Source organism: Rhopalosiphum maidis, chromosome 1 (genome assembly GCF_003676215.2).
Source record: "Rhopalosiphum maidis isolate BTI-1 chromosome 1, ASM367621v3, whole genome shotgun sequence".
In the NCBI taxonomy this organism is placed as follows: Eukaryota; Metazoa; Arthropoda; class Insecta; order Hemiptera; family Aphididae; genus Rhopalosiphum; species Rhopalosiphum maidis.
The window spans coordinates 44924345-44946212 of NC_040877.1; the positions used below are offsets into that span (position 1 = coordinate 44924345).

Here is a 21868-nt window from a genome sequence, read left to right on the forward strand (position 1 = left end):
AAAGAGTAAATAATAAAATTACCTACATAAATAAAGTAGGTAGATAACTTCCCAGTAAAAATGCCAATGTCTATTATATATAATTTATTAGATCAAAATTGCTATTTTTGATGTGTAATAGATGTTCTTATTACGTTCCAAAATAAGTCTAAATGAGACAACTATTTTAAGTCTCTAAGTGAATATTGATAATACATGTTTGATATTTAAGACGGACTATTATTGGCATACAAACTAGCATTTTAGATGTATATAAAATATCTATTATTTGTATAGGATTATGATACATGGCTAATTAATATAATTTAATTTAATATAGTCTTTCGTCTTAAACTATAATCTTTATGTTTACAATTATTGACAAATAAGTCCTCTTATTTACTATTATACATTTTGAAGTAAATGTACATATTTACAGTTGGATAGTCATTAAATGTAATAAATAAATTAAAAAATACACAAAATTAATTTATTTTAATAATTATAAATAAATAATAACTAATAATTGGAAAAGTGCGCACTCGCATAAAATACAATATATAATATGTAAATTATATCATGATAAAATATAACAATTAAACATGTTAAGTCAAAATTAAATTGTTGTGATGAAAGCTTTTAAGGTTTTTTTTTAATGATGTTTATAATGAAATTTACATTTATATTTAGTAAATTAAAATAAAAAAAAAAAAACTGTTACAAATTATTATATTATAACAATACACTATATACACTACTTACCAACCACAATACCACTTAATATTATTATTTATTATTTTTATATTTGTCCCGGATTGATGCTTAGCGTAACCAATTTTTAATTCTCCATCTAACCACATCTTCGGATCCTGTTGGATGTTTCATTATAGTTACACCTTGAAAGGTTAAAATAATAGTATATTTAATTTGGGTAAGTAACACTTTCAAATTAAAAATGGTCTTACCAAGTACAATTCTAAAAATTATCAAATCTTTGAAAGCATGTTTTCCAGGGTATTGGCCTTCAAAGTGTAGTTAGATGCACAATGGTCTGTTAATAATGTTCTTAATACCAATGCGGTAGTGTCATTTCCTTGATTTTCCCCCACACTGCTGTAATCTACTGATCTAGAGTTAAAATTAAATTTGAATAACTGTTATATTATGATAGTTTTTAATAATTGGGTGAGTGATTTAATTAATACCATTAATTGTCGTGAAGCAGACAATTGCAATTGTTCTTTAATATCACACACTTCAGCTATAGATTTAGTAGGTAGAATGAAATGTTCAGAACATTTTCGTCTGAATGTTGATTGTGGTTAGATTCTCCATTGCTCATGATTAATTTTGTCAATAACTTATTGGTTTTCGGTTGACCTCGTACAATTTGTTGGACCAACAAAATTTGCTGTTGTAATAAATGTATTGTAGTATGAGACAAATCCAGGTTCTGGGTGATGATGAAATATGTAACACATACCTATAATATGTATGACATTTATACTTATCCAAAAGAAAATATTTACCTTCATTATGAGATTCATTATAATTTTCAAACATTGGTGGTGATAAACAATTGTCAGAATTTGTTTCTGTTGGTAACTGATCTACAATACATTTGATATTAATAATTGACAAGTCAGTAAGTAATAACTTTATAACATACATTATTTAATTTTAAATATTTTGATCAACAAGTAAATTCATTTGTGTCAAATTAAAATTGAATTATTATCGTTATTATATTTCTGTAGAACTGGAGTGGTGAAAATTGATGTGACTTTTTTGAACACTGGAGTCATAAGACTAGTTCTAGATTTTGTAGATTCCCTAACTTGATTTTGTGAAACTGGAGTTGTGATGTTAATAGGTTTTAATTTATTTTTTCTATTAGAATCATCTAATAAAAAACATATTTTTATGTTAAATAACACATGTAATAAGTAACTTAGCACATAAAATAATCTATACCAAGGGATCTTATCCAAATAGTTGGTTTGGCTTCTGGTTCTGACATACTTATCATTGATGGTAAATGACTATCTCATTCTGTGTCTTAAAGTTTCTTCTTACGCGTTCTACGACCACGGTTTTTAATATTTGAGCTTTTAGCATCATCATTATCGTCATATTTTGGTAATTGACTTCTAGCTTTCTCGTATGTTACTATAATTAAAATATATTAGGTACTGATAAATAAAATGTAATTTATATTAACAAATTTCTCGCAGGAAGTTTAATCACATCAGATGGATTACATTCATTAAAAATTTTAAATAATTGGGTAGATACATTAAGAGTGACACAATTAATTGAAACCCAATGTGGTAATTTACATTGAAGAGCATTTTCTTCATACATTTTACTACTTCCCTCCATTTCAATTTCACATTTAGATGAGGTAGTTTTAATAACACTTTCATAGGAGGTAATGTTAAAATCGTCTAAACTATTATGGCGTTATATTTTTACAACTAAATGTTCTGGCGTCGCAGTACATTTTATTATTTCAGGGACGTTTAGTCCATTTATACCATTTAATCGTCTATAACATTGAGCTCGACCTAAGTGTTTAAAGTCTTTATAAGGATGTTTAGGCATACTTACAATATCAATTTTAATTTTGGCGTGAGGCTGATCTTGATGTTATACACCGTACACTGCTAGGTCACAGTACATAATAAAATAAATCACAATATGCAGACACAAATTACAAGGTAGTGCGAAAGCTGCGAGTGACGACGAGAGTTATCAGACATTCTGACAAACAATAAATTAAATAAAAAAATACCCCAATGAACTAATAAAAAATTAATAAATAATACAAAAAGTATTAGCTATGGAGTAGAGTGTAGACTGTAAGTGCCACTGTGATAGCTAATATTGTTAAATAATTGATAAAAATTTGATAGTGAGATACACGGCACCTCCAATACAAATTACATGCTATAGTCTACTATAGTTGCCGCACTCCAGGGCCAGCGCTGCGCAACTACTACAATGGCTTTAAAATATTAATATAATACCTCTATTATACATAAATAGTCTATCTACAAAATATTATATTTTTGTATTGTTTGTTCTATAAAAATCATGTAATAAAAAACATATTTTTATGTTAAATAAAATGTATTTTTTTATATGTCTAATACAAGTATTCTGCTATTAATTGTTTCTCTGCAACCACATCATTTGTTTTACTTTTATTCAATATTTGTAATTATGAAATATTTATTTTTTGTCATTTTCAATACTAATATATTTTTTTGATATTTTCATATTTTAGATTTTTTATTCCATATTTTAAGAAAAATTGATACATACTCATATATTGATTTATTTCTTAAAATTTACTCTGCTCCTTAATCATAACCTAAAGATTTTTCAAAAATTATTGGATTATTTTGTAAAGACATTTTTATAAAATATATGGAAGCTTCAATTTTTCTTAGAACATACTACATTGAAGAACTTTTGTTAATTTGAAAACATCATCTTCCGCTTCAAATCAAGGTAAATATTGATACTAATAGTTACATAATTTCTTAATCAACTGATATTTTATTGTTTCTTTTCTCTAGGTCTTACGCTTAATAACCGTAAAACTGGTATTGAACTTACAATGTCATTAGCTGGTATGTATTAAATTACTTTGATAATAATTTATATTATGTTACCTTTTTAATCTTATTGCTCGTTATATTGTTTTTAGAGTTTCAAAAATGTGTATTGAACACATTGTCTACTATGAAATATGACATAAATTGTTGTGTACTTACTAATCAACAAATTAATGCTAACATGAATGCATTGCTGGAAAATTTAAACAAAAATGCAGTAATATCAGATGATGGTTTTAATGATTATGACTTAAATGATATACTTCCAATCGAAAATCATGAATCTCTACAAGAATTTGAATTCAAGCTCCAAAAAAAAAAATGAAAATAATTTTAAAACTATTATAGTAATGACACATATGAATACATTTAAGATGTATACTTCATCTACACAATAAGAGCTTATAAAATAATCATAATATTTTTTATTATTTAATTTTCAGGTACACAAATTGTCATTGCTTGTTACTAATAAAAGTGTAGGTGACTCAATGAAGCGTTTATTGTCCACAATGTTTGATGATAAAGTTCTTGAAAGTTACTCAACATATGTCTTTAAAAAAAGATTGATATTTTCTTCATTGTATACTCATCAACTTCTATTTGGTAATTATAATTTTTAGCAGTTATAGAAAATGATTGATACTTTTTTAATTGAAGTTACAACCTTTGTCAAATTGTTTACAATTAAAAGACATAATCTTTGTATTGAATACAATTAAAATTAAAATGGATAAAACATATTTATTTTAAAAATTATTTGAAGTTGTGTTTTGTTTAAAGTTGGATGTTGAGTAAAACTAGGTATATTTTACTGTACTGAGACGATTAAAATATTTATTGGGATACCTGCTGGAAAATCAGCATGTTTGGTCATACTAGTTATACATTTACAATTATAATGATAATACAAAAAAACAAAATAACTAGATGATTTTATATGGTACTATAGCTCTGTCAATAATAATAGATAATATACAGTGAAAAAATGCTTTTAATTATTAAAATAAGGCACAAGTATTCAATATTTAGACCCAACATTTGAACAAATAAATAAACTTAAATTAACATATTTTGGCATTTAAGAGGACACTACACCGCGTGTTGTTTCCGTCTTATATATGTACAACAAAGTAAAAGCTGTTTAACACGGGATAGAACCACTTTGAGTGTAGTGATAGTTAAGACTCCAAATTGATAAATAACATAGTTGAGAACATTATCTGTGAAATAACGTTTTTATTTATTTTATATCACTTATATAATTTCTAATTGTTACAAAATCCAATTCTTCAATAATTTCAATAATTTTATTTTTAGTCATGATATCTAAAAATAATAACAATATTTCACAGCCTATTTTTTCTTTTTTATGTAGTGAAAATGTTGTTTCTTAGTAACTTTTGCTGTAGTTTGGTTCTTTCCCGTGCAATACAGTTTTTGCTATGTTTTACATCTGTAAGACACTGACAACATATACGGGTGTGTCCTCTTAAGAAATAACTTTTCAAAACCAATAATTATTTAATAACATAAACTGATATACAATCAACTTTTAAGAGAACACTATTATTATACTGTATCACTGAAATGAAAAAAAAAATTGACATTTTATGAAAGTATTTAATTACTAACATTTATATATTTAATAATTGATGAACTAATAAATTTATCTGTAAGGCATACCTGCAATATATAATAAAATGAAATAATTATAATAAATAATTGAAGACATTTATAATAAGATATGATATAAAATAAAAGTCACATTTTGAACACTTGTCATCCTTATTGGTATTATAATAACTATTCATTGTCATTTAATTTTTTTTTAACCCAGTCAAATGGTAATGAATAATAGTACTCGAGAACGATTTGTGGGAATTTTTTATTAGCCTTAATAGCTGGTATCCATTCTGCTTCATCAATTCCTTTTAACTTCACTAAAAACTTCAACGACCCTCCAACATCAGTAGCTCCTATAATTTTTTCTGCTTCATACTGATGTTTAGAATCATCATGATCGGAGTCATCAGGGTTGACATCCATTTCTTCTGGTGGGAAAGAGGTATGTCCTCTAGAAGACATAGAATCTGATGATGTACAACTCGTAACGATTGAATTTTCGTGTTCTTTAGAAGAAGAACTAGAATCTGTGTCATTTTTAGTGACTTTTTTTCGGCTGTAATAAAATTACAATAATATGTTGATTATTGAAATATCAAAATATATCTATTATTTATTTGAAATAGGTATTATGCCTTACAAATCATATAATTTGTATGATATTATTAATATTATGCTTATGATTCACTACAATGTTTGACACGGAGAGCATTAAAATGACGTCATGAACCAGCTATAGGGGCAGTTTATGTAAATAAGTCATTAGCTTTAAGACATATTCATGTCTTACGTATTTGTATACATACCTGTAGTAAAAAGTAGTTTTTTTTTATTATTATTTGTTCGTTTGATAGGTATATGATAACATGACTGCGAACATCATTTGTGTACCAATTAGTCGATCCTGATAGTTGATAAAAACAAAAACGCGCATAAATAAGGTACTTAAGTCCGAAAACCATCGAAGACAGGAGGCGAAGACATATGTGCATTGTATAATATTCTACTTGGTCACTTAGGACTACAAAGTAAGAGAAAGGCAATGCATAACACTTAATACTGTCAACTCTCAAGTTACGCGATTGGAAAAGTGATGATAGGCATCCATTATAATTTCGAAATGGATTTCGTGATTTATTATTTGTACGATCGAACATTTACCTATAACCACCATCGCCTACATTTGGATAATGATGACGGCGGCGACATCACCAAAATATCCGATGAATTACAAGATATGAATTTTTTTTGAAAAAAACTATTCGGACCTCAGTCATGTGCAGATTATATGGGAAAGGATAACATTTGCAAACAACGAAAACTGCGGATAAAAACCGAGTTACCGTAAATTCGGAAGCTCGTGCATGTGCATGAATATTATATTTGTTACTCACCTGGGATTCATATCGAAGACTTGTCAATGAAAATATCTGAAATGAGTTTACGGCGTTGGAGACGTCAACCGTGTGGCGGGATCCAAGTAAATGAAAGAAAACAGTGAATCACCGAACGACAAACAACAGATAATAGAACAAATACATACAATCTCCACAACTTAATAAAAGACGATGATTGGACGATTGGACAAGAGGTATCAACACTATCGACAGTGTGTATGTAACGGAAAAAAATGGTAATCCCGCCAACGACTTTGATTGGGCTGCCTACCACACTACAACACTATAGAAGTGACGCTAACCTCTTCATTTTCTTTATTTCGTAGAGCCAAGCTTGACGGTATATGGTATGATGTTACGAACATTTTTATCATCGAAATTGAATGCTCACGACAAGCCCGCCATTTTATTTTTTTTTTAAAAGTCACTGTGTATTATTATGGAATAAGTAACACAAACATTACACATGTTCACTTAATGAAAAAAGCAGTGTTCGGAACGTTCACTAAAAAAATTGATTTGTTCACGTTCACGTTCAGTCCTCAATAAAGAAACTCGTTCACGTCCACGTTCTTTCAAAAAATAAACGCAAAAAATTAAAATTTTTTTAATTTCTTTTTAAGAATCAACCTGCAGGAAATATTAAAATCCATATACATATATGACTCAACCCAAAAATAAAAATACAATTTATAAAGTATCTGTATTATGTTTTTAATATCTGAAGTGTACTTTGAGTTACATTTTGATAAGAATTTCCTAGTGATAAAACTAAGCAAATACTTGGGCACTATGCACACAGCCGACCAGTTGAAAAAAATCATTCCTATTTAAGACTTAAATTCTGGTGGAATCGAAAAATATGATTTTAATTTCAAATATATTCATTTGAAACTTTAAATATTGAAACAATAACAGTAAATAGGTACTAGGATAACATTTGCAAACAACGAAAACTGCGGATAAAAACCGAGTTACCGTAAATTCGGAAGCTCGTGCATGTGCATGAATATTATATTTGTTACTCACCTGGGATTCATATCGAAGACTTGTCAATGAAAATATCTGAAATGAGTTTACGGCGTTGGAGACGTCAACCGTGTGGCGGAACCCAAGTAAATTAAAGAAAACAGTGAATCATCGAAAGACAAACAACAGATACCAAGAGGTACCAACACTATCGACAGTGTGTTTGTAACGATTAAATAAAATGGTATTCCCGCCAACGATTTTGATTGGTCTGCACACCACAATACAACACTATAAAAGTGATGCTAACCTCTTAATTTTCATTTTCTTTATTTCGTAGCGCAAAGCTTAACGGTAAATGGCATGATGTTATGAACACTTTTATCATCAAAATAAAATGGTCGAGACCAGCCCGCCATTTCATTTTATAAAAAAAGTCATTGTGTATAACTATGGAATAAATAGCACAAATATTACATATGTTCACTAAAATAAAAAAGCAGTGTTCGGAACGTTCACTAAAAGAAATTGATTAGGTCACGTTCACCTTTAGTCCTTAAAAAAGGAAATCGTTCACGTCATTCACGATACAATTAAAATGATAGTGTAAGATATTTACTTATTAATGTAATAAATAAGTCAAAATTTGAATTATATTCTACACTTTTTTATGAAAAAAACCAAAACTATAACATTGTAGTTAAATTCCATTACACTCGGTAGGTAATGAATTAAGGTAAATCTGGGTGATTGCAATTTTAATAGATATAACGAAATTTATATGCTAAAATATTTAATTATATATTGAAAAAATAAATAAAAATAAAAATATTGATTTCTGTGCTTTTTTTTTGACAAAACCAAAAAACTTCTCAAAATTATTCACCATTATTCCACTAGTCTTTCTTCACATATCAGACTATGCAAAAGCTTTATTAAGAAGTCACCAAAGTCATACGTATCTGAAAAAAAGAAGGTAATTATTGCTAAATCTGTGTGATAGCAATATCAATAGATATAACGTAAAATATACGCTACAATATTTATTTAAACATTGCAAAGATAAATCAAAATGAGTATTGATTTCTATGCTCTTTTTTTGACAAAACCAATAAACATCTCAAAGTTATTCACCATTATTCAACTAGTCTTTCTTCACATGTAAGACTATGCAACAGCTTTATTAGAAAGTGCCAAAATTTATTGGTTTCTGAAAACAAAAAAGTAATTACTGCTTAATCTGGGTGATATCAATTTCAATAGATATCACGAAAATTATACGCTACAATATTTACTTAAACATTGAAAAAATAAATCAAAATATGTATTGATTTCTATGCTCTTTTTTTGACAAAACCAATAAACATCTGAAAGTTATTCAGCATTATTCCACTAGTCTTTCTTCACATGTAAGACTATGCAACAACTTTATTAGAAAGTGCCAAAATTTATTGGTTTCTGAAAACAAAAAAGTAATTATTGCTAAATCTGTGTGATAGCAATATCAATAGATATAACGTAAATCATACGCTACAATATTTATTTAAACATTGCAAATATAAACCAAAATGAGTATTGATTTCTATGCTCTTTTTTTGACAAAACCAAAAAATTTCTGAAAATTATTCACCAATATTCCACTAGTTGTTGTTCACATGTAAGCCTATGCAAAGGCTTTATTAGATAGTCTCCACATATTTGATGATTGTACATTATGTTCTTACCAATTTATAATTTTTATATTGCAATGCTTTAATATAATTAGTTGCTTATAAAAAGAATAAATCCATAAAATTTTCATTATATGTATTAAATCGACTGATCTAATGGTTGTTATTTTGTGCAAGCAACGCGACAGTTTTATTATAAAGTCACCAAATTCGTTCTGTATCTAAAAAAAAAAAAGGTAATTACTGCTAAATCTATGTCATTTAAATTGGTAATTATATTTTTATTTTATTAACAAATTAATGGACCTAGTTACTTTATAATACTAATTTATATTGTGTATGAACATTAAAAAAAAAGAAAATAAAAAATTAATAATGACATTAATGCCATACTTGTTGAAGACGAATATAGTTTATCAAAGTGAGTTTAATTGTTAAACATTTTTTCTACTACGTAATAATTAATAATTAATATGATTTATCACATATTTTTTTCAAACGCTATCAACCTCCACTTTTTGTAATTATACAACTAATTATTTTGGTTTTTTCTCAGGCTTTATATACACTCATAAAATTAGTAGTGGTTTTTTTCTAAATATTATGTGTTGTAACAAGAAAATGTAAATTCTAATCTAGACGATCTACTACTTTTCTTAGAAAATTATAAAAAAAATATGCTTTTAAATATAATAATTTTAACCGAAACTTGGCAATACGTTAATTGTTGTAACATATCCATGGTTATAATTAAATGAAATCAAAAAGACGAAGAAATTAATATTTTAATTAAATTAAAATTTAATATCTCCAATAATCCAATAGCATTTATTTGTGTATATAGATCTCCATCAAAGGAATGTTTGACTATGTTAAATAATATCTTATCAGATGAAAATAGTTGTAATGACATTATGACATTATTAGGGGATATACATATAAATACAGTTGGCATAAACTCGATTGATAAATATGCTGTCGTTGTATGATTTTAAATCTTTTATTAATGTGTATACTAGAACATCAAATAGTTCCAAACATTCTTGTATAGATCAAATTTTTGTTAAAAATAATAGTGTAATAAATAATTTTGAGGCAGGAGTTATCCAGGAAAATATCACTGATAATTTTTGAATAGTATTAGCAATACCAATAAATGTAAATTTAAAATCTAAACACAATAATCATGATAAAAATATAATTGAAATAACTATTATGTAATCAAGAAAAGGTGAAAACTAAATTACAATCTGAATAATGGGAAGATATGTATAGTAATAATGACATAAATAAATGTTGTGATATATTTTATGACAAAATAAAAAATGCTATTAGCTCTGCAACCACGACCAAGAACGTAGGCTCTAAATAAAAACATATTAAAAAATGGATGACAGCCGGTTTACTATGCTCTGTACGTAAAAAACATCTTTCAATGAAAAATAAAAAACACTCTGAATGGAGTGACCATATTTCTTCGTAAAAAGCTAAAACTCTTTTAATGAATGTAACTTGTTGTGATTTTATTATTACCTTATTTGCATTGACAGACGTTTTAAGTGTTACACTACCAGCCAGTAGACTTTTGCAAAGTTACTATAGATTCATTTCAGAAGCATCTGATATAATCGATGGTATTATACTTATCCTGTCTGGAAAACGATCTAGTTGTGAATCAGACTTTTCAAAATTATTCGAACAAAGTAAGAATGTTATGAATAAATTGGACATTGATTTAAAATTACCAAGAATTGCCAAACGCCAAACACAAATATCTCATACTCCTGCTCAATCACTAGAAGAATATTATCGTCGAGTTTTATATATTCCATTACTTGACAACATTTCAGAAGGCTTGCAGTCACGTTTTCTTAATGCATAAACTAAAATAACGTTTATATTGATGCTGCTTATACCATCCAATGTTTTAAACATATCAAATAACAAAAAACACGATCTTCTTCAGGCTGTAACAAATCACTATGCATACTTGGATATTAATATTTTAAAATTTTAAGGAGAATTAGAACTATGGAAAACTAAATGGATTGAAAGTAAAAATTAATGTAAGTATTTGATTTATATTTGTCTTAATGTTAATATATTATAAGTATGTATTTATACTAATAGTAATTTATAAAATTGTAGGTAAAACAATTTCTGAAAATGTATTAGAATCAATTACGCAATGTAATAAAATACTATTTCCCGGGATCAGAAAAATACTGATAATATTAGCTACTTTGCCAGTAAGTGTTGCTTCCGCAGAAAGGAGTTTTTCGCCGTTACGCAGGTACTTACATAAAGTTTGATATAAAATAATAATAAATTAAATGAAATGTTATGTAAGTCTTGATTATTTTTGTTTATTCATCCTTCTTATGCTTTATTGCTTTATGATTCAATGCTTATTAGATTAAAAACTTGGTTAAGAAGTCAAATTGGACAGGAAATATTGACTGGTTTGGCACTGTTGTATGTACATCGCGATATAGAGTTGAATGCATGGAAAATAATAGATTGGTTTGTAGAACACCAAACGCTTTAAAGAATTTGTTTTATAGAATAAAATAAATAATTACTTGGGGCATAATTAAAATTTTGAATATTCAGCATTTATATTACATTATATTACACGTATAGTATTAATTATATATAATCAGCAGTATCATATTACGACCGGTGGGGACTGTCCATCGATTATTATCGAGTAAAATTACAATGTTAATCATTACGATTTATGCTGTTAATAATAAAGGTCTATAAAACACGTTTATGTTGTTATTCATAGTAATAATACTTAACAAATTGGCGACGAAGAAAATATTAATTTAATCGTAATCACTAGTCCATTAAAAGTTTCAAGTGTTTAGTGTTGTATTCATACTAATACAAAATGGCGACTCCTAAGACAGAATCCATAGTGAACTTCAATCAAGTTATTGGGTCACCTGAAACCTTTGAAACAGGTATGGATATTACAATTTTTGAATCAAAATTGACAAATTTTTTTTTGGAAAATACAATCGAAAATAATATACAAAAAGTGCAATATTATTATCATCCGTTAGTGAGGAAACTCACAAAGTACTTTTTAGTGTATGTCTTCCTAGCACGCCTAACGATATTGAGTATGACACTCTAATGAAAAGTTTGAACAAACATTTCAAACCAATAAAATCGTACTTCGCGGCTAGGTATACATTTTATCAAGCTAAACAAAGACAGGATGAATCAGTGTGCCAATGGGGTGCACGTGTCAAAAATCTTGCTTCAGAATGTGGTTTTTCCTCAGAACTAACAACGGTTATTCGAGACATATTCGTTGTCGGTATGGGTTCAGGACCAATTCAAGATCGTCAGTTAGGAGAAGATGTCTCAAAATTTGGAGTTACATATTCAAATCTAATTGAAATTGCGACAGCCAAAGAAGCTGCAATAAATGACAAAAGTGGCTGGAAAAAAGAAGAATACGCAGACTTGAAGTACCAGAAGAAAAATTATGGACATAATCAAACCAAGCAGGGTTTCAACACACATAAAGAATCAAAAATCAAATGTGGGATTTGTGGCCGTTCCAATCACTTTCAAAAAGACTGCAGATACAAGGACTACAAATGCAACAATTGCGGTGAAAAGGGTCATTTGTCTGCTGTATGTGAAAAGGGTAAGAAGGAAATGAAAAATAATAAAACACAAAATACATTTTTATATGATAACGATGATGATGACAAAATAGTTAATTATGATCTTTCAAATACTTTATTTTCTATAATTGATCGAAATTCTCAAAACAAATCTGTGAAACCGTTTACAGTAAATTTAATTGTAGAAAATTATAATGTAAGCTTCGAAATTGATACCGGTTTACAACACAGCGTAATTTCAAAAATATTATATAATCAACTGTTTAGTCATATCGAATCAAAAGATAATGACATTTCGCTATCTGATTACGTCGGCAACGACATTAAACTGATGGGAAAAATATTTGTCGACTCGGTACATCAAAACAAAAAATGTACAATGTGTCTTTATGTAATCGACAATGGTGGTCCTCCATTAATAGGTCGAAACGATATAAAAAACATAAAATGTTTTAAAATTGTTCAATATGGAAAATGACGTAAGTGTCGATAATATTATAAAAAAATATAACAACGTTTTTAAAGATGAAATAGGTACTTTTAACAAATACGAAATTTCATTAAATATCAAAGCTGGGCGGTACCTAAATTTTACAAACCTAGATCTATCCCTTTAGCATTAAAAGAAAAAATTGAAACCGAAATTGATCGTTTAATTAAAAGCAATTAGACTACAGTCGACTACACTTAGTGCACTACAGTGAATGGGCAACTCCAATATTACCAATATTAAAACCAGATGGCACGGTTAGAATTTGTGGTGATTTTAAAAAAACAATAAATCCGTAATTAGAAGGAACTGAATACCCTCTTCCAAAAATAAAACATTTATATGCAAATGTTAGTGGTTCAAAATATTTTTCGAAAATAAGACTTAAAAGACGCATATCAACAAATGGTTATTAAAGAGTCTGATCGCAAATATACCACTATTAATACACATAAAGGTTTATTTAGCTATACCCGTAACCCTTTTGGAATAAAATCGTCGGCAGGGGAGTTCCAAAAAGCTATGGAAACTTCCACAGCAGGTCTTGAGGGCATTGGTATATTCCAAGATGACATTATCGTTGCAGGTTTTACTATCACAGAACACAATTCTCGTTTAGACAAATTACTAAATATATTGTCAAATGTAGGTTTAAGAGTAAAGTTGAATAAATGCAAATTTATACAAAAGTCAATTGAATATTTAGATCACAGGTTAGATAAAAATGGTTTACACATACTAACAAAACACACAGATGTTATTAAAAATGCCATGGTCCCAGAAAATAAATAATTGCTAAAATAATTTCTAGGTTTAGTTACGTACTATATACAATTTATTCCAAACGCTGCAAATATTTTAAAACCATTGTACATGCTTTTACGTAACGGCACTGAATGGAATTGGACATCAAACAAATTTTAATCTCGAAACCCGTATTATTACATTATGACCATAATATTCCAGTTAAACGAAATTTTATGACTATTTATATTGCAGACATTTTCTATTAGAAACCGACCATAAACCGTTAATACATATTTTTGGTGATAAGAAAGGTATCCCAATTTATGCAGTTAATTGATTACAACGGTTGGCCTATGTTTTATCATCATTCGATTTCGACATAAAATATGTGAAATCCAAAGATAATACAGCCGATTTTTTATCATGAATGAAAAGTTCAAAATCGAAAATCATAATAAAGAATGTATTAGTCTCAGTTTTATTCACGAAAAATCACCCTTCACATTAGACTGGTCTAAAATAAAAATCGAAACAAGTAGAGACACGATTCTCGCCAAAGTATTAAACGCAGTCAAAACAGAAGAATGGGATAGTGATTTTTCTAACATTTTAGAATTTAAGTCGTATAATTTACCAACAACTCGAATTTCAGTGGAACAGGGATGCCTATTGTGGAGTTACCGTGTTATTATACCAGCTAAATTTCGAAATAATATATTTAGCGAACTTCATTCATGTCATATGGGTTCTTCCAATATGAAAAGTTTAGCAAGATCATACTTTTGGTGGCCAGGAATGGATAAAGAAATTGAAAATATCACGCAAAATTGCGATAGTTGTCTTAATGTTAGGCAAAATCCCCCAAAAACTATTATATCACCGTGGAAATGACCGGAAAAACCGTGGACTAGAGTTTTCTTGGACCATTTCAAAATAAATATTTCTTTATCATTGTTGACGCAACCACAAAATGAAAGGTTACATATTTGTATTTTTTTTTTTACCTATAAATAATTTGTATATATGAAATTTGTAGATCAAAGTGACTTGACCATCAATAAGTTAGTAATTACCACGTTCACTTATAAATTAGAATTTAATAAATTGATTATGCCTATATTATCAATTTTTTTTTTTAAATTATGTAAAAGTCGCCCCTCCCCCTCTAAAAACTGGGCCAGAGACGCGCGAGTGACGACTATACTAGCTGCTTTGCCTGCTTTACTGTACCTGTAAACTAATAAATTCATACCACAATAGTATCACAGGAAAGATATATAAGTATTAATTATTAAAAATATAAGATAAATCCTTTTACATTTATTTTATAGGTGGTGATGAAAAGAGTTCCAGTGAAGATAATGATGATATATTTAATGATCCACGGTATTCACTACCAACTAAACATTTTGCAAGTAGAAACATAATTATTAATTTTCAAAAAAACATTACTAACAACTTTTTATTAGCTAATGAATAATAGCTGGGCTTATTATTTATATATTAGGTATATCAAGTTCACAGAGACTTTCAAAAATTGATACCAATTTTGGTGGTATTGTAAACACAATATTGTGTTAAATATAAACAAAGTTAGCTATTTAGCAGTTAATAATATCAAAACTTTTGTTTTTATTGAATTCATATTTTAATGAAAAATATTTTCAACTAATACCTTTTATTTTTTTATTGATATATTGAAATTAGAGAGATAACTGATAATAACACAACTCCAAAAATCTGCAGATAATTCAAATAATACTCTACCAGTATTAAAGAGCTTATGTTTGATGAAACTTTGTTGTATGATATTATTGTAGAAGGTAATGTCATTATACATATTTAAATATTGTGTTATATTATAAAACACAAACTACCTGTTTAATTGAAAGGAAAAGTTAAAGAAAGAATTAAAATATTTCATTTATATTTATATATTATTACTTTCATAATTTGGAGAAGAGGAATCTATCCAAACTTCAGCATCTCCATAGTAGTCACTAATAATTATAAAATATTAACTCCTATAAAAAACTAAGCAAATAAATAATCATATAACTGCTTCTGATAAATGTTATATGTGTAAGATTTATAATGTTTAATTTTAATTTATAAGGTATATCGACATCAAACAAAAAATATAATCTTATCAATACAAATTTAATCAAAAAATATTGTAACACTAAATAAATTGTTAAATTGTATTATGTCAACAATTTGCAAATATAATAATTTTCCAAAAATGTCAAGTATCAGCAGTTTTTCATTTTAGAATTATAACAGATAGGCAATTTCATTTTTATTTTATGAACTACAAAAAAATTTAATTAACGTTGGCACTGTTAGTTGTTTATAATATATTAATGTTTAAATCTAAATCTAACGTACATTGTAATTTGTACTAAAAGTATTAGTCTTTTTTTTAAATTACATATTTTGTGACTTGGTATTCTCTTATCTCTTTAAACTTCAAAGTAGAATTAAGATAAGTTTAATTATTTTTATAATTGATTATTATTAAGACTTATTAAGTATTTAACTATGTTATAATAAATATCTATTCAATTATTATTAAAATATACCTGAAAACATATTGCATAATGCATATTAATTTTAAATATTATCTTATTAGTTTCAAGATATTTATGTGTTTTCTTATTCTAAAATATGAATATTTTGATGTAAATTCCTTTCTTTTTTTTTTTTTCAAAATAGGTATAATATTGCTATGAATAGAGAAATAGATAGCCAATTAGTGGATCTGACTTTGTTTCTGGCCCAACATTGTCTCCCTTTTAGAGGGCATAAAGAAGGATGGCAAGATAAATTAAGAGGTAATTTTAAAAATCTAGCTTTGCTTTTAGCAAAATATTCTCCAGCTTTGGCTTCACATATTATAGAAGTACAATTTAGAGGAAAAAAATACATAATTTTTTATCATGGTAAAGACAAAACTAGTTAATATAAGGTATATCTACAACTATTTGTAATGTGATACAACAAAAAATTTTAAGCACTACTTTTTTAGTGTTCTGTTAAATACAACTTTTGATACATCACGAAAAGAACAGCTTTCATGGGTTTTTAGATACATAAATAAAACTTCAGGATTAGTTTGTGAAAGATTAGTGGCAGTTCATGAAACTTTACTCACAATTGGAAATCATCTTTTTACCGTGTTTGACAATATTTGTAAAGATATGAACATAAATTGGAAAGAATACTTGATTGGTCAAGCTTATGATGATGCTGCATCGATGAGAGGAACCTATAAAGGACTTCAAGCAATTATCAAAAAAGAAAATCCTAGAGCTACTTACATTTTGTGTTGGCCACATAGATTTAATTTCATTATTGTAGATGCAGTTAGTACTTGTGTGGTTGCTCGTGAACTTTTTGGAAATTTAGAAACACTTTATGATTTCATTGGAAGCAGTAAAAAAAGAGTTGGATTTAAACTGAAGTCAACTGAATGACATTGAAAACAAATTGACAAATAAAGCATTCAGATCAAGTTTGATTTATTTGTAAACATTATAATAATAAATAATTGTATATGAAAGTATATAATAAGTAACACAACAAAAATAACTGAAAAATGTAATTAACTATGTATCAAATATAAAAAAAAATTGATTAGAAATTAGAAAATAAGTTAACAATAACATATTTTTATACAGTTATTGTTTGTTATATTTATAGTTATTTTTGTTATACCCTCAGTATACACTATACATACTAATTATATACATATTTGATTTTTTATACATTGCAGATTATAGAACTCAAACGTCATTCAAGAAAACATTAATAGTCACATTTCGTCAAATGTTATGAAAAAGAAAAAAATTAATTTGAAATGTATATATAAGGGTATACTCTTTGATTTTCGAGCATTATACAAGATATATTTGTATTTTTGAATTTATAACATTCTATAGATCCTACAGTAGTACAGTTAATATAATACTATATAATAAAATATATACTACTGACAGTACCTATATACTGCAAGAATAATAATTATTTTGTAACACACAAACCCAGGTTCATATTATGTTACATGAACATGCATACATACATAATAATATAATATAATATAATAGACCATTATACTAATACGGCTAAACATGTAAGCTATGTTATATAGTGGTAAACTCAAATTGCGGTAAACTTAATAATAGTATGATTAACTATTATATTATATATAATGCTTTCTTTTATGTATTTTAATATTTTAATTATTCATTATTTTTTATAATTGTTTGTTATAAAAGCAGTAAGAAAAATAAAACCCATTAAAAATGTCTCAAACTCAGAAATTGAAGAGTTATTAAAGATATATATTGCTGGGCAAACATTCAGTACAATAAAAAATAAAAATATTGAAATTGATATGATTAATTGTAATTATTACAAATAAATTTAATACTTAAAATAAAGAATAAAACCTATTTATTTATTAATTTCTGAAATGTTTATTGAGACCAATGAGACCTTACACTATAATAACCTATTTTAACAGTAATATTATTATGATATTTTTATGATCACAAAATATATATAACAATATAATATAAACATAGTGAAAATAATATATATTTAAATAAATTTTCAACAAAATTATAACATTATTAAAATATTATTTGCAATACAAATAATGTATTAAAAACATCATTTTTACATACTATTATTCATTGTGAAACTAATATTATAATTACCAAGGCGGAGCATTAACGAGTTATAAAGTTAAAGTTAAGTTACTTAATGAGTTACTTTTATTTTCATGAGTAACCTAACTTAAAGAGAAAACCTAGAATGATTTTAATATATTAACTATTAATTATTAAGCAATAAATTTTTTATATCGTCAACAATTATTAATTGTTCATAACATTCTGTTCGTATTGTTTCCTGTGACCTTACATGTAATTACCTTTACACAATAAAAAGAAAACTAACTAATTTTTAACCAAGGTAAGTCACTTTTTTTCAAATTAAATTTTAACAAGTTAATTAAATAAAAAAAAGTAACTTTTAACATTAAAAATAACTTACATTTTTCTGTATTAACTTAACTTAACGAGTTATAATAATTAGTTAACTCACTCAGCCTTGATAATGACATTGATACCTTATTATTTTACTAACCGGGTAGATTTGCAACGTTAGCTCATCGCAAATATTGATTGTTAAATACACATTAATATTTGCGATAAGATATCGCCAAAAATCAGTTATTGATAACAGTAGAGAAATTTGTATTATTCTGTTATAAATTTATAAAGCTTGTACATAACATACCTGTTTATGATATTCAAATAGCAACATGAGAATTTAATTAGTTGCTCATAAAATGAAAGAACCCAAAAACTTTTCATCATAAGGTTTAAATCAATTATTTTAAGCCTTTCTTCTCTTGTACAAGCCACTGTAACAACTTTTATTAGCAAGACACAAATATCCATCCGTTTCTGAAAAAATAACAATGATAATTAAATTAGGTTTCCTCATAAATCTTTGTGATACAAATCTCAATAGATATAATAAAAATTATATGCTACACTGTTTACTTATTAATGGAATGCCTATATGTTATACTAAGTACTGTAAGTCTTTATTTTTTTACGGAATTTTTATATGTTTATGAAACTCGTATACTACTGCTATAACTTTGATACAATATAATACAATATAATTTAAATTTTAAAATTTTAAGTTCAATACAGATATCTAATTTATAAGTTAAAAAAAAAAATATGTTTTGTAGGAAATAGATTTTGGACATGTGAGATAACTCATGTAGTAAGTTTTAAAACTACTATATTTATTTTCTCAAAATATCTCTACAATCAAATTAACTAATTATTGACTTTTACTCAATATCTTATGGTTATTTAAAAATAAGTGGATTTAGCCCTATCGATAATATATGTTTTCTTGTATGAACTTAAACAGTTCAACATAATGAGAAAATATTGATAGTAGGTACCTACATATATTTATATAAAGAATATAAGGTTTTATATTATAGATGATGCTAAGTTATTTAATAAGTCATTTGGATTAAAAACAATACAGTAAAAGCAAATTAAATAATAATATAGAAATTTGTTATGTAAACTGGATAATTTCATTAAGAATTGTAACAGTTGTGAACAGTATATTGAATTACTTAACCTTTGTCAATATATGTATGCTATTCTAGCTCATAATGCAAATTTAATGAGAATTTTCGCTAATATAAACATTCAAATGGACAGACAAAAGGAACCGAATGAAAATAGCAACAATTGAAGCAATTTTTTAAGTTCAAACAAATGTTAATAGGAATTGTTTTGAGTTTTATAATTTAGTTTATATGATTATAATTTATAATTATTAAAAAAACTATGTTCTAAAATGGATCACTATACCAGTTTTTGTTCACAATAGTCAGAAGCCGCACACGCGTCCCCAGCACACCAGTGTGTTAAGTTCTGTCTCGTGACAATAAGAACATGCACACAACTTTTGGCCACCCGATACTCATCTCATTTAGAATAGCGTATAAATAATAAGATGACTACTAATAAAGTTGTATGTCCTTAAAATGTAGACACAATTACATCATTATGACAAATAATAAAATAAATACTTAATAATAATAAATTAATACGTAACAGCGTTTTTAAATTTCACATAAATTGAGATAAACATTTTACGTGTAAAATTTATTGCACAGTTATGTCTATCTCATTTTATCTTTAAAAAAAATATTTGTTTACATATAGTATTATCAAAATTAAATAATTCTATACATTATCATATAGAGATCTACACCCACCTGTATTAATAGTTTCTTTTTGTATAAGGGATGTGACTTCTAAAAATTATTCACCTGCTAGCTCCGAGTTCTGTTATACAGTATGCTACAATGTAACAATATGGATTCGGTCGGCGGCCGTAGACCACACAATATAGCACAAAATAGAGAAGACATATTTTTGTGTTTTTTTTTTGTTATCTAAAATTTAGATTTGGATTCTAAATCACCTAGCTGTATGAAATGTATGTTTTCAAACCGTCACGGAGCTATTGAATATTGAAATACTTCGTAAGCTGGTCGCCGCGCGTTACTTGCAACGTTTGTCTAGGGTAGGACGTCTTATTAATTATGATAAAATGAAATAAAGCAACAAAACTGATATGGTTAAAAAAAATAAAGTATTATTACCGTGTCACTTAATTGCTTTTTTAATATTAATATATACAATTAAACGGGATATGATCACAAGACGCCGAACAAAATAATAATCAACAACAAACAGAATGTAAATAACCTTATCTGAGGCCGCGTTCGCGATAGTGATACGCAGCAGCTGACGCTTGGTCTGCGGCGTCGGCGAACACTACTGCCAAACAAACTAAAATGGCAACGGCTCACAAGACCCATCTTCTATTGCCGCTCCTATTTTATAGCAATCACTATGCGTTCAGCGTTGCACCATTGATTATACCTAAATCATTTTATTATATAATCGTGGTTGCACGCCCAGCAACGTAAGGATGGCGCAGACGTGTTGCTTTTTGACCGACGACGGACCGAGGTGTGTTGGAAGGAGGACTAGTGTCTGGTTGACGCAGTGTCGTCGGAACTTCGTCAGTCAATGAACAAAAAAATACGGGACGAACGAGCGAGCACTTGGACACGCCAGGTTCGGCCGTTGGCAAAAGACAG

At 27.2% G+C, this 21868-nt stretch overlaps 2 protein-coding genes, 2 long non-coding RNA genes and 1 pseudogene across 4 annotated transcripts; 2 read left to right on the top strand and 3 right to left on the bottom strand.

Moving 5' to 3' along the window:
- Nucleotides 1-765: 765 nt before the first annotated feature.
- On the bottom strand, nucleotides 766-2846 carry LOC113548481 (annotated as a pseudogene).
- Nucleotides 2847-3354: 508 nt separating this feature from the next.
- Nucleotides 3355-3911, top strand: LOC113550017. Its single transcript, XR_003404984.1, has 3 exons — nucleotides 3355-3495; nucleotides 3564-3617; nucleotides 3695-3911. It is a non-coding gene; the product is annotated as an uncharacterized LOC113550017 (long non-coding RNA).
- Nucleotides 3912-4522: 611 nt separating this feature from the next.
- On the bottom strand, nucleotides 4523-21529 carry LOC113550498 (heterochromatin protein 1-like). The gene is made up of 3 exons (XM_026952371.1): nucleotides 21471-21529; nucleotides 19453-19622; nucleotides 4523-5784 (listed from the first exon to the last, which is right to left on the bottom strand). The coding sequence occupies exons 2-3, from the start codon at nucleotides 19614-19616 to the stop codon at nucleotides 5409-5411; spliced, it is 540 nt and encodes a 179-aa protein (XP_026808172.1). The 5' UTR covers nucleotides 19617-19622; nucleotides 21471-21529; the 3' UTR covers nucleotides 4523-5408.
- On the bottom strand, nucleotides 5791-9112 carry LOC113550507. Its single transcript, XR_003405022.1, has 3 exons — nucleotides 8890-9112; nucleotides 8729-8804; nucleotides 5791-8556 (listed from the first exon to the last, which is right to left on the bottom strand). It is a non-coding gene; the product is annotated as an uncharacterized LOC113550507 (long non-coding RNA).
- On the top strand, nucleotides 12035-13421 carry LOC113550492. Its single transcript, XM_026952365.1, is given in 2 exon segments — nucleotides 12035-12308; nucleotides 12311-13421. Coding segments are annotated over 2 exon segments (1227 nt in total). The 5' UTR covers nucleotides 12035-12160; the 3' UTR covers nucleotides 13390-13421.
- Nucleotides 21530-21868: the final 339 nt, after the last annotated feature.